The sequence below is a fragment of the Coloeus monedula genome (genome assembly GCF_965178545.1).
Source record: "Coloeus monedula genome assembly, chromosome: 7".
NCBI lineage: Eukaryota > Metazoa > Chordata > Aves > Passeriformes > Corvidae > Coloeus > Coloeus monedula.
Window position 1 is genome coordinate 13,038,141 of NC_138787.1, and position 14,727 is coordinate 13,052,867.

General features: G+C 42.2%; 1 protein-coding gene across 2 annotated transcripts in view; it reads left to right on the plus strand.

Moving 5' to 3' along the window:
• PLEKHM3 (pleckstrin homology domain containing M3) overlaps positions 1-14,727 on the plus strand; it is a 78,771-nt gene that overhangs the window by 26,228 nt on the left and 37,816 nt on the right. For both annotated transcript variants that reach the window (XM_082285176.1, XM_082285177.1), the window contains 2 exons: positions 4,218-4,363; positions 10,217-10,410. In XM_082285176.1, coding sequence (XP_082141302.1) covers positions 4,218-4,363; positions 10,217-10,410 — 340 coding nt within the window. The remainder of the gene's footprint in view (positions 1-4,217; positions 4,364-10,216; positions 10,411-14,727) is intronic.

The following is a 14,727-nucleotide window of genomic DNA, read 5'->3' on the forward strand; positions in this document are numbered from 1 at the left end:
CTTCTTCCCTCTGTAGCTTGCTCTGTAACATTCTTTAGGGAGGATGATTTTAGGTGCTAGCAAATACTGTGGTATTCTCTTTTCGTTAGGCTCTGGGTTTGCCAGACCTTTGTACAGATGTTACATAGATAATATTCTGTGTGAGCATTAGGAATAGGTGAGAGAGGTTTTGGTGAAAGTTGTGCTGCTTTTTTCTCCCATCCCGTGGAAGGTGCTTTCTCTAGTTATACAGGCAAATAAGTGTTTTCTCTGCAAAACATGGTCCCTTCCCAAACCCTAAGCTATTTTTTGAATTGTGTTAATCAATCTCTGAGGTGGTCGGCTACATCTGATTGTCCTGCTGGAGAGGGTGCTCCAGACTTTAAAGCCAGGAATCAGTCCTAGCTTTGCTTCTTATAAACATCATGGCAAGTTTATGTACCTGAATGCCCAGGTGCAGGATTTCCAAGGCCATTAAGCCAATGGCTATTCCTTCTTCCTCTTCTTTCTCTCTCATTCTTGATCTATTTTTTTCCATCTTAAAAAACAAAGTAGCATAAGTGGTCTATGCCACAGAAATATGTTTGTCACACTACATCACTTTGAACTGCATAACATCAAAGAAAATCAGTGCTTTGATAACTTGATTTGAAAGGGTTGTAGAAATAGCCATCATTATGAATCACAACAGAGAGGAATGGAAAAGATGGTGATTTTCAAACAGCAAAGCTTGTAAAGTAGGGGAAAATGTAAGGTGGATGCCAGCGCCACATTATCATCTAACAAATGCCAACTACACAACTGGTATGTAGCTTTGCAGAACACGTTTTCTTGAGGATATGAAGAGGAATGAAAAATACTAGGTCTAAAGAGGAACAAGGAAACAAATATGGGCTCAGGAAAGGGTTGTAACAAGGGAGGAAGCAATGCATCCTGCTTGGGTAGGAATTTCTTCCACTTCCTCCTCTTCATAGAACCACCCTTCCTGAAGATGAAGGGCATCCAAGATTGCTTGCTGAGACTCTCCTCACCCCAGAGAACTTCAGTTCTTATGGGCTTGACATAGGGAAGAAGAGGGAAGCCCCCAGCATTTCTGTGCTTTGTCACTCCTCTCTGGAGAAAACTCTCTCCATGGACTGGAATGAGTTTCTGGCTCTAGGAGGCTGCAAGAAATTAGGCCTTAAAGTGGTGAGTTCTCAACTGCAAATGTTTTAATTTAAAATTTTGGCAGTTCTAATTGGACTTTAGACTGAAGGCAAGAATAAGCTAACAGAGAGGAGTTAGGGCATTACGACAAAGTAGCAGCCAGTGGAGTGGTAGGGGATGTACGGTGCTAGTTAGGTGAAATCAGTGTGTCCTGTCCCATCCTCATCCCCAGACAAGTAAGTTTTGGCTAGTAGGGAATGTTTGTAAGGTTTCAATGACATAGAGTTGAGAGACTGTTTGCATTCAGACACAGCTTTACCACTAGTACTTTGTCAACTGGTCCAAACACACTGAGCTAGAAAATCTATGACATTTGGTAGTGTCTGTTTCATCCAAGGAGAGTTAATGGCTGTATGTAATGAAGGCTCAAGTTGGAGCTGTGTACAGACAGATGCTTCAGTGTTTTTCAATGACAGGAAATTCAGAGGCAGCTAGTAAGGAGAATGGTACAGACCTTCCACTTCTTTTAGCAAGGCTGGCACAGAAGAACGTGCTGTGCTGAGGTATGGCTAGCACAAACATGCTTTCTGAGGTCTTGTTCCCATTTGGTTTGGGAAAGGGAAATGCCCTCCTTCTTAGATTTCTTCATCTTCCTCCATGAGGAGAGGAGTGGGCATACTTCTCTATTTCTGTTACCGAGGGGAAAGATCTACCTCTGTTGTGCTATAAAAATCATGGGCTCCCTAGAAACAGTGTGAGTACCTTCTGCAAGCATCTTACAGGGCTGCTAGTCAGGTGAATGTCATGTCAGACAGACAGGACTGGTATTTCGTGTCTCATCAATTGCTCTAAACCTTCACCTTTCTGTATGAATGCATGTAAAAAGATGGGGGGGAAAAAAAATCTGTATGCACTACATAGCACTAATATGGGGCTTACTACCAGGTGTGCCAGCTGATTCCATCCATAACAGCATAGGGGAGCAGCACTGCTCCGTGGATACCCTCAAGTGACCACTGAGAAAACTGCTTTTATTAAGAAAAGAACATGAGAGAAAAGATAGGAGAATGCATGCTTTGCCGTGAGGGAAAGATGAAGTTTTTGGTTTCCAAGTTCTGATCCCAAGCCACAGTCATAGGTAATTTTTTTGGTAACATGCTACTGAATTACTTGAATTTATTTTACCCTCATAAAAAGGATGCCTGATTTTTTTCTGCCTCAAATGTATTGGTTTGCAAAAAACACTGTTAATATTTACCATACAAAGTTATTTCTACAATTATAATAGTTTACTGTCATAATATTTGGGGTTTCTGTTTGATTATTAGGTGAGATTGCATTTTTGCATTATGTATATTAAGTTATACTAGAGATATGTGTTAATACTTATGCTTTGTCTTATGAAGGGTAAAGGAGGAAACATGAACATAATTATTTTTTTTATCAACTGACCTGTTTATATATTTGCTTTTTGTAAGAAACTGCATGTCCTTTCTTAAAAAAAAAAAAAAAAAAAAAAGGGCGGGGGAAGAGAGAGATGGAAACAGGACATATCCCATACTGATTCACTTGGTGGTGTGTATTGCAGAGAATCAGTGGCCAAGTGGCTCTGGAGTGTGGAAGAGGAAGAAGTGAGCTAACTGTGTTGGTTAGGTTTTTTAATGATTTTTAGAGCAGAGGGGGTCATGATGACATCAGTTGATGTGGGGGAGGAGGAGCTCAATTTATGCCTAGAGTAGCTGACCTGCAGTCTTTCCTCAAATCAGTGTAACTTCTACTGGGGGGAAAAGATGCCTTCAGCTGGAGAAGTCACATAATTACTCTAAATGAAATTACTTATATTGGCAAAAGCAATCAGTCATTTGACTTCTGCTTGAAAATCTCTGTTTAACCAATGCTTTTACTGCAAAAGTGATGTACAAGGATTCTGCTACTCAGCATTTCTAACCAGCTGCAGCAGAGACCATCTGAGCATACAGCACATGCCAGAGTGGAGCTCTGGTGTTGTGGCTGAAACTATAAATGTCATATGGGGACACTGGCATTTGAAAGAAAAGCAGAAATACCATCATGTGTGCTGTGTCTAGAGGTGTTGTTAACAACCGCAGACATCTTGATGTGGCTTACCCAAACATTTTTAGCCTCACTTCCTGAGCAGATTGTTTAATGTGACTGTGCTGTCTGTCTTCAGCCATCCACTCTAATATTATATTAACCTTTTGGCTTATTTTAGTCACTATTGGAAGAAAGAAGTGTCAAGTACATTGAGTTTTTATGTGTTTTGTGAAAACAGGTGATCAGGTGAAGGAGAACTTTGCATTAGTTCTTTCCAAGTAAAGCAGCAGCTTTTGAATACGTTGTTTTACCCCAGAGACTCCACACAAGAAGGCATGGGAAGAGGCAGGGGATCTAGCTGTGAAAAAAGTATTAGGCAGACCTCAGACCTTGTAAGACACAGAGTGATGCAATCGTAAGGAAAAAAACCCTGCTGGAAATTGAGCTGTGTCACTACTGCTAGTCAAGAACTACTCATTCTCAGTGTGACTGCTGCTCAGTTATTATTCATGATCTGACTGTGGTTTGCCTTGGCTGGGCTAATTCTGTTGCTGAGTCTTACCTGCCAAGTCAGCACCCCTTCTGGATGTCAGCGGGAGCTGGCTTGCACTCCTGCAGGTGGGTAATGTTGGCCCATTCTGTTGTGGGGCAAATGGGAGCTCTCTGGAAGAGAGCTGCTGTAGAATGTGGCCTGTCTAAGCTTCAGGCCATGGTTTTCAGATGGCCATGGCTTTTAAATGCTCAGTGTCTCACAAGCAAGTCTTCTGCCTTTGTTTCTTGAGAAGTGCTAAGTATCTTTTGACTGCTGTCTGAACTCTTTGTCACAGATGCCCAAGTTATTGTGTGCTTTTTCAGCACTAGTCCAAGAATACTGATATTTATTTCTATTTTTTATGGAATGAGAAATGTCTCTCAGGTAAAATAAATAAAATATTAAAAGGGCCTCAGATGGAGGAATACTTTTCTGACTCCATCCTGAATGTGTATCTCTGGCTTGACGTACAAACCCAGACTTTTCCCCCCTCTCTTTTCTCTAGGCTGTCAGCGCTCCATAGGTTTGTCCAATGGGAAAGCCAAGGTGTGTGGCTACAGTGGATGGTACTATTGCAGCAGCTGCCATGTGGATGACAGCTTCCTTATCCCTGCACGGCTGGTTCATAACTGGGACACTTCCAAATACAAGGTAATCTTCCTCCAGGTTGGATTGCTAGCAAGTGAACTGAATTGCTGATAGAAACACAACAGCTCAAAGGTTGCAGGCATTGACTGCTAATACTGTCATCTTTGTCCCTCTTGTCAAAATGAGCCACACTCAAGACATGTTTTCATGACAGTTTCCTTGGCCAGGCCTAAGGTGTTCCTTCACAGCAGCAGCCATGCTCCTTCTTGGTGGCATCTTTTTCATCATTGCTTATCTGGCTGTTCAAGAGACAGGGAGAGGTAGCACACACCAAACTCTCTTTTAGCCCCTATCCTTGCAGTTATTGGGCCCTCGAGGAGTACCTGTTTCATGACCACCGGGGACTAAGGATTGGCACTGCTTAGTGATGGATGCTAAATTGTGGAAATGCCCATAGGAAACTGGCTTACCAAATGCAGTATTTGTGAGGCCCAGTCTGTCCTGTCTCTTGGCATGAACATTTTCAGGACACTAGAAGGACATTGCTGTAGCACTTGATTGAACCAGACAGAAAGTAACATAATGAGAAAATTCTACGGTTGTTCACTTGCCACACAAGAGCTTTTCTAAAAGTTTTGTAATCTGCTATTTGCTGCTGCCGTGGTGCTTGGTTGCTAGATAGGGGCACTGATTACATGCCTCAAAGCATTATACCAGCAAACACAGTAACAGTGTTGTTTTGCCATCTCAGGCAGTATATGCTGGAAGAATAACAAACTCATAAGGAATCCAGACCATGTTAGAGCTTCAGACCTAGCAGCCACTGTTAGGAGAGGTTGTTTGATGTTTTGTGTCTGCGAATATTATTATTATGTGCTATTTGAAAAGGAAAAAATAACCAGTAAATGCCCTATTAGAGGAAAAGCAGGTCTCTTGAAGAAAATTTGTCAGATGGGGAGATTATTAAAAGGTGGCCAGAGCCTGCCATCAGGAAAATGATAGTCTTGCGCTGTGAAATGTAAGATTCTTCAAAGTTGCAAAGCTGCAATGCGTGGAGACAAAAAGGAGACAATATTTAAAAGTTCTTTCTCTGGATGCTTTTAGCAAGGACTAAACTTGCTAGCACATGGTAGTATAGGTAGACCTGATATGGGGCTAATGGATGGTAAGGCAAAGATCTCATATCAAGCTGTCAGTAATACTGCCAAGAAAACTAACTGGGTTTTTTTCTAAACCTGCAGCATAAAAACTATGCTCTAGTCTGTTTCCTGTGGTATTGGCAGCTGAGGCAGAAAAAGAAACAGGACTTTAAAGCTTAAGCATTCATTGAAAACCTCATCTACTGTCATCTCACTGTAATAGTGAGAAATTTCATTTTCCAGTTTTTGTAGACAGAACATGTATGAGGTGGCTTGGAAACACAAGCAAATTCTGTGCAGCTGCTTTACCAGTCTTTGTGCCAAAGTCCTGAGAGAGGTGTATTTAAGAAAGGAACACAACCCCTCAGGTAGGAAAACACATCATCCCCAACTATTAGAGCAGGAATTAAGGCAGGGAAGGAAGGTGAAGAGGACATTATCTACCACAGTGGCAATGTGACAACTGAACTGAGATCACTGGTTGGATCTCCTCTACTCCATCCCATACATGTATAGCATTAAAATCACAAGTCATTTTCTTGGGGGCTTCCCTTTTCTCTTCAGTTCTGCATAAGTGTGCTTTTATTTCTGTCCATGCTATATCTCCCTGGGAACTAAGCATTGCTTTTCTTAGATAAAGTATATATATATTTGAATACATTTTCACATTGCCATCTCCTTTCTCCAGTTAGAGATAAGGTTTTGTGTTTGTTTATTTATTTTGCAAAGTCTAAAAGTCAACTTAATGCTGGCTTCTGCACTTAACAGTTGTAATGAAACTGCGTGCTTCCTTTGTAGTGTGTTGATCAAATGTGCAATCCCAAGCACAAGTACAAGCTGGGCAGAGAATGGATTGAGACCTAGCCCTGGGGAGAAGGTCTGGGTCTTGTAAGACCCCACCTGAAATACTGTGTCCAGCTCCAGAGCTGGACAGCAACTGGTCCCTGTTGTCCACCTTCAGAGCTGGTCCCCAACAGAAGAAAGATGTGGACCTGTTGGAGTGAGGCTAAAGGAGGCCACAATGATGCTCAGAATGCTGGAGCACCTCTCCTGTGAAGACAGGTCAAGAGGGTTGGGGTTGTTCAGCCTGGAGGAAAGAAGGCTCCAGGGAGACCTTACAGCACCTTCCAGTACCTAAAGGGGGCTACAAAAGTTCTGGAGAGGGACTTTTCACAAGGGCAAGGAGTGATAGGACAAGGGAGAATGGCCTTAACCTGAAGAAGGGTAGGATTAGATGAGGTACTAGGAAAAAATTCTTTGCTGTAACGGTGATGAGGCACTTGAACAGATTGCTCAGAGGGGCTGTGGACTCTCCCATCAATGGAAGAGTTCAAGGCCAGGTTGGATGGAGCTCTGAGTACCCTGTTCTGGTGGAAGGTGTCCCTTCCCTATGGCAGGGGGGTTGGAATTAGAAGATCTTTAAGGTCCCTTCCAACTCAAATGATTCTATGATTGAGCAAAGACAGATATGTTGTCTCACTTCCTTGAGATAGTCTTGGTAGTAATTTTCTTTTGGCTTACTTTTAAAGGAAAATCACTTAATTTGTCAGCATTTCCCCTCCCATAACTGGCCAGTGTGTCCACGCAAAGCTGTGCAGCAGCATCCCAAAATGAAGATAAACCCTTGTAAGGTAGCACAGCACTGCCTGAAAGTGGAGATTCTGCAGAGGGGCACATGCTCCTGGCTGCGCTCCTGGCTGCTTCTGGCTGCACACCCCAAAGAGGTCCTGCAGGAAATAAGCACATACCACATTTGATGGTCAGAACTGTAAGAGGGCTTCAGGATTCAAAAGCTTCTTTGTTTTACACAGTCTGAAATGTGTCTGTCAATCCACCAAATTGGAAATAAAATTGAATGAAGGGTTTGCAAACCTGCGCTCCTTTCCACAGCCACCTATTCCTCACCTCCACAGTTTCTGGGGTCTGTCCTATCTGTTTCTGGCAAAGCAAGCACCAAAAGGTACTGTAAGTCATGAGCTTTTATAGTGTAACTGGGCATATTTCTCTTTTTATGTTTCATGAACTCAACATTTGAGCAGCAGCTATAGAATAAACTCTTACATCAATTAAGTAAGTTTGGAAATTGAGAGGTTCTTGTCTGCTTTTATCACAACAGGTCATGAAAAACAGGAGCAATAAACATCTCTAGAGCTGTCTCTTCCCATACCCAGGGTCTTGAAAAACAAAAATGTACTTAACATCTAATAGCACATGGGTAGGAAAAGAGAAATCCTCTTGGCTGCAGTAGAAGCTCTTTGAAAGGACTTGGCATTTAGACATATTTCTTCTGTCAGAAGCAAAGCAGCAGCTCAGTCCCCAGGTTCACGTTTTTGCCTGTGTCTCCTACTGTTTTCATATTTGTGTTTTTCATGTGTTTGTGTGAAGGGAAAAGAAAAGAGGCAGTCTTGTGAACACCCTTTCTGCCTTTTGCTTAGGCCAAGTGTTTTCCCTGTTTGCACACAAAGCCCACTAAGTATTGCCATTTGGTTCAGGTGGCTTTCACCCTGCACAAAATGCCAGACAGGCACACAGTAGGAAATGAATTCCCTATGCCAGAAGGTTTCAAGAGAAGCTGACTTCTGGTAAATTGAATTTTGAACTATAAGTTTGCAGGCTCTAGAAAGGAAAGGTCTGGAAATGTTAGCATCCATCCTTGTATGACATTTAAAGATAAAACCCTGTTGCACTTTGCATCTTCTCACTTGTCCTCACTGATTTAAAAGGATTGTTTTACTGCCCAGGTAAAGATGGGGGACTGTGGGTATGCTAGGATGTATACTAAAATATTGAATTACTGTGACTGCCTGACCCTTCCCATTTTAAGACTGTGTTTCAACCTCTTGTAACATTGCTGTTTGGCAATGTTAGTTAATGTTTTAAAAGATGTGTGTGCCCGTGTCAGCCATGCAGAGTGGACTGACACCTATCTGTCAGCCAGTGATGCTGGGCAAAGCTACTTTTCCTACAATCAGCACTCCATGGGTGCATTTTATTGGCAAGGAGAGGGAAAGGTGTGCTTTGCTCCTCTCTCCTCAAAGGCTGCATTCAGACCATGCAGCACCAGTGCTGCACAGTAATACTTGGTCACCATAGTGCACACCTATGGCAGAGTCACTCAGCGGACCTCAACTGTGGCATCTCTTTGTCTCTGTGCTCTTAATGCCTCAGGAGAGATGCTCAACACAGGGTGCAGGTGTGCACAGGTGTGAGTGTAGTATTTGGACATGAACCACCCTCCAGTTCCCAAGACAGTAGGGCAGGTGGATGAGGAGCCCATCCCTTCAACAGAGGCTTAAAGCAAGGAGATAGAAAGACAGCACTGAGCACCTGGTCCTCCTGGTGGGAAGAGCTGGTCACTGTGCCAAGCATTCACACACCTCCTAGGGAGCCATGGAATACATGCCTTAATTTGCTAATTGGTGGAAGAGGACTAATAATTACTGTAGATATGGAAGTTGTCAGGGGATTGCTGAGATATTGCAGTCAGATGGTTAATGATTGTAAAAGCAGGTTGTTTAACTGCAGTTTTCTAATGCACTTCAGTAAGCATAATGAAATATCAACATTGCTAGTGTTAAAAAACTTGATAAGTTTGGAGTTCATAGAATTTTGTTGTACAAAAATCTGAGGTGCTTGTGTTGCTATGTTACCTCTGATTCCACTCAGATGGCATAGTTCCTTATACATGCCTGATATTAAAAAAAAAATAAAATAGTGTGGTGTTTAATATAAATAGGTGGGATATTTAATACAGCTTCAGGGTCTAGGAAACCTGTGGAGTTACGGTCTCCTGTATTTAAAATTGCGCATCTTGTTATCTGTGTAGTTATTGGTGGGAAGGCCGGCCTTGGCATTATCTCTTAGATTTTTATTATATATTGTGAAAAGGCTACATCTGAGGCTAGCTTACCCTGTCAGTAGCTAGTTACTCGTGCTGGTTTTGGAAGTGGTGCTATTTATAAGGATGTGTATTGTTCTTACCTACAGCACCAGAAGGGAAATAACTTCCTAAATCTCAAGAGGCTGTGGTGTGTGTGTGCCCTTTCTACTTTTGTTAGCCTAACTCATCCCTCCCTTGTCTCAGTGTAAACATTGACTTAGAGATCCAGGAGGACTAATTGAATCGTGGAACCAATAGTATTTCTGTAGCACAGTTTCAGGTGATTTGCAGCTCATTTCATGTAATCCCATCTTCTCTTTTCCAGCTGTGATAAAATGAAGAAATCAGGAATGAGAGGGAATTTGGCCTTTTCACTTAAGGAACAGGAGTATCTTTTCTAATGGAACAAGAATCCCATTCATTTATCAAGATTACAGTAGCTTTTTGCAGGTGGAGATAAAACAGGGCACTATAATGAAAAACTTCTTGCAGATGGAACTTTAGGAGTAATACCAATAAGATTTGATTTTATCTATCTGTATTTTAAAAAGCACAACAACTTGCTTTTTGCCAAAAAGAAAGCAGTGAACAAACAGAAAGAAACTGGTTATTCAGATTTTAGACTTAAAAAAATCTAGTAAGCTATGTTACTCTGCAGCAAAAGCATATGTGATTGCAGATATCATTGTACTTTGGGTAAGTAAGTAGCCATGCAGTTTTGAAGGGCTTGATGAAGTTTGACTTGGCTATAAGCAGAGAGAGTTGGATCTCTCTCAACTCTGTCTCCATTTGTAATTGGTAACAGAGTTAAGTTTTCAGATGCATAGAATCACAGAGGAGGAGATCTGCTTAAAAAGAGTTGGGAGAAAAGTCTAACTAAACTGCTTTATTTTTTAGGTATCAAAGCAAGCCAAAGAGTTCCTGGAATATGTTTATGAGGAGCCATTAATTGATATCCAGCAGGAAAATCCCATGTTGTACAAGCATGTTGAACCTCTGGCAACTGTTGTCCGCCTGAGACAGCAGCTAAAATCTCTGCGAGCCTACTTGTTCAGCTGCAGAGCAGCAGTGGCTGAAGATCTGCGGAGAAGGTAAGAACCACAGCCAACCTACAGCACAAGGATGGAGCTTCCCTGCTGTGTGTTGCTTCTCCTACTGCCTGTTTTGTTTTTCCTCACACTCTGGTTCTGAAGGCATTACCCATTTAGAAAGATGATGTGCTTGTAGCTGACTTCCCTGGGCAGCTGGGTTATCTTCTGCCAAAGAAAATTATTTTATCGAGTCTGAACATCTGAAGTTGTTCTTGACAGCTGTAAGCCCTGGGGGTCACACATTGTGGTGAGCATCTTTTACTCCTCCTCAGGCTTTCTGGCTGTGTGTATTTTCAGTCAGATGTGCTACCTCATACCCCCTGCCATGGCATCACAGTGAGATTACCACTGCTGGGACCTTTGAAATACCTCACAGTGTGGCAAAGCATGAGAGGGGCAGAATCAACCACCTCTCCAGCACTTCTGCCCTCCTCTGTGATATGACCTCAGCCAGAGGCAAAGGCCAGATGTAGTCCCCTGGCACGTGAGCCAACATATGATTTATGCTGGTCTCTTGCTCAGCCAGAGCTGGTCTGCTGTTTGGTACATAACCTATGTCACTGCTTTGGTGAGCCATCTAGAACAAGCAGGAGAAGGATACAACAAGGTATCCTTGGAGAACATTGCTGAGTTCTTGCGTCAGATGCACTGTGAGTTGTCAATATGTGTTTGTGTGTTACTGCTCAAATCTTATTATTTGCTAGGGCAGCTTACAGCATTTTAAAAATTGGGATGGTTGCTTCTTTATTCTAGAGGATGGTGTTTTCTTGCAGAGCTGTTTTTCTATGCCATCCTCTTCGGTAAAACTAAAAGGAAAATAAGATTTTTGAAGGTTGTTCAGAAAAAATAGCAGAAAGGAAATGATGCTTTCTGATTAATATTGAAGAAACGAATTCTCTTATTAAAATAGAAGGAAGCAAGGAACTGAATGGACTTGGGTGAGACAGTAAAAGAAGAGAGTTCAAAGGAGGCCTAACCATAGCAATCAACTGACTAGAGGAAAAAGAAGGGAAAGCCAGGAGGAGGAGGTTTAAATAAGGCAGGAATCTCAGGAAATTAAGAGTTAATGAAGAAACCAGGACAAAGGAGGAGCAACCCAAAATCTGCCTCCAAAATGGAGAGATGACAAGTGCTGAGGAAATAGAACAGAGAATGAACAAAAATTAGCACAGGAATGTGAGCATGTTCTTTTCTTGGAGCAGAAAGGAGAGAGGAAATGTCCCTGTGTCAAAATGAAACACCCAGAATGGCAGAAGGAGTAACTGGGAAACAATGCTCCAAATGCTCCCTTTTCTTATCTAAGAATTTCTTCACACTGTCTCCAGTTAAAGCTGTGTGGTGGAGAGAAGGACCCCAGCCCAAGAAGGGTTTGGTTTTGTACTAGGGAGGCATCTCCAGTTCGGCAGGACTTGCTACAAGTGTAAAAGCCACTGAAGGAATGTACAGTACACACCTGCTTCTTGGTTTGTGAAGTCTCTGTTGAGGTGACTTTGATGCTCAGTTATTCCCTCAGATGTCCCCTAAGAAGTTTGCAGAGATGAGAAGAAGGAAAAGTTCTTTTCCCATAAGGGCTTATTCCTTGCTCAAAATGCTCCCGAGGGCTTTGCCTTCATCTAGTATCCCGGTGTGCAGACGTTCACTATCAATGTAATAACTTTGTTTACTTTTCAGCTGTGCTCTATAAAGAAAATATGTGATTTAAATTTTCCTTTGGCTCATCACAGAGATGAGTTGCAAGAAAGGGAGGAGTTCAAACAATATGGTGAGATGGCATTCCTAAATTTAGTACTGTTTCCTAATTAAAAATGAAAGACTGGGAGAGAGAATCCAGTTATCTGTCCTGCTCTAAAAACATTCTTTTTCTGCTTGGTCTTCACCTCAGTATGTGAATAACCATTAATTATGAGAGAGTGAACACAGCATCTTGAAGACCTGTCAGACCCATATAAACAGACTGAAACAAACTGTTAATATTGCTGTCTACAGAGAACTAAAAACAGACTGATTAATTGTATTGGCACCTTGCTGCCTCTGGAACACTGATAGAGCCTGCCTTTTTAGGGAAAAGCAGATCACTCCGAGGTTTCTTTTATTAATACTATTTGCATTATCATCTACTTTAAATCTATACCTTGCTCTTCAACCCAGATCGCAAAATGAAGATGGCAGTGAAGCTGGAAACTCTTGGTGTCCTCTGTGAAGACAAAACTGTTTACAGTGCTTATAGTCACTTTTTCTGAAGAATTCCAGATGGCTATAAACCAGGTTAGCTCAGGATCCAGTTAGCTTAAATGTGGAAATGTTATTTATAACGTTCGGTGTGCCTAGATAGGTACTTTGAGAACTTTGAGACTTGGCATCTAGCAGGGAACTCAGGACTGCAATTGCATTGTGAACTTTGAAGAAGCAAGTGACTAAGTAGAAAGAAAGGAAGAAAAAAAGGAAGGAAGAAGGGAGAAGACAGAAGAAATCCTTAAAGTAGCTAGAAGGCTCACAATAAAAATGGTCTTTGTCAGTTATAGTGATTTATTCTCACCTATTGCTCCACTGGATTCTAAGCTTTTATATTTGTAGGGCGGAAAAAAATAAGGAACGTGGACTCGGCTGGGAGGTCAAATAAGGCCCTCCACTGGCATGTATCAGCAGTGTTCCTCTGATATTAGCCAGATGAGACTCCCAGCCTGTTGCTGAGCTCCCTGTTTTACAAGGGATGTTGTTATGCCTAGTTTGCTGTAACTGTCACCTCAGTATTGCAACACATCATTTGCCTCAAATCTCTTTACTGAACAAGTTCTTGCTTGTTTTGGTTGCCTTGCTCTTGTGGATGCTGTTCAGGCAGAGGCATACAGGACTGAAACCTACGGCCAACACAGGATTAGTACAAGTGGAGCTGTACAGATCCCTCCATTGCCTGCAGATGGTGAATGAATGGCACAGAGAAACCAAGATGGAGTCAATAAAATTGATGGCTGAGAAGCAAACAGTGAGAATCTCTGAGTCCATTAAATAATGAGGGTATTCTATGACACCGTGCTGAATGATGCAAGTTCTGTTCTGGGTGTGCTTTGTTCTTGTCATGATTGAAGATTCTGAAGGTGAAGGAACTGTGTATGATTTTTTGGGTAGTCTTCAGGTGCCTGCATATCTACTGTAGGGTGGGGTAACCCAGGTCAACCTTGGAGCTTCATCTGGGGAGCCCTCTGGGCTCTGTGCTCTCTCAGCTGTACATCTAAACTTCCAGTTCAGGTGCTGCTAGCCCAGATACTTTAGACAGATGGCAGTGACACAAGGTAAATGTTTTGCAGCACATTCCCTTATGCGTTAGTGCTTGTTGCAGTGCCCTTGTTCTGTAAGTAAATCTGAATGGTGGTGAGAAACTATATGGAAAAATTTCCCTCTTGTTACTCATCTCTGTCTCATACCATTTTTCTATCAGCTCCAGAACAGCAATACATTAGTTTTACCCTAGCAAAACTCCAGTGCTGGATACATCACTTAGCAGGCTCTAGTTTGGTCTCCCTGTATGGCAGCAGGAGGTGAAAGGTTCACCTCCAGTGCTGCAGACATGTGGTCCTGGCTGAGCCCACTGGTCTGTCAGCACAAGGTGAAACAAGCCCAAATTCAGTTATGCTGAACAATAGAGTCCTGTCACTTCCTACAGTGAGGCCTTAGACATATCACTTCTGACACAGGAGTAAATTACTTCAAAAATATTTGTGTGGCAATTGGGGAACCTGTCTAAACACATCGCGGGAATCCTGATTAATCTTATGCAATCACTATACCTCCAAATACCTCATGTATGTGAAGCTGGGGCTATGTCATCTTTCAAACCGAGGACAACAGGAGGTCATTAAGTCATCTCCAGATGGTTCTCTCTATTTTCTTTGCAATGGTTGGGCCATTTGGGGAGTGAAAAATTCAAAAGCTGGAGAACAAAGATACAGATTCTGAAAGCAGTAAACTGCAGAAAGGAAGTTTGAGCACGGAAGAAACAGGAGGGTGTGGTTCCAGGGCTCTGAGATAATGTCAAGACCAACAGAAGAAGAAAATTTGTTGCATGGGTGTTTGGAAAGAGGTTGAGACAGAAATTCATTCAAAGAGAATATCTACATATCCTGAGAGGAACCAGTGTTAAGAACAAACGCCAACCCAGAGTGAGGAAATGTGAGAAAGTAAATGAAGCGCGCACAAACAATTTGTTTTATTTAGATCCTGCATGCCTGTAGTCATTGCACTAGCTGCAATAAAATTGCCTGTTGATGGAGCTCATACAAACAGACTATCTCCACCTCTTAGCTTCAGCTTTTCTCTCCT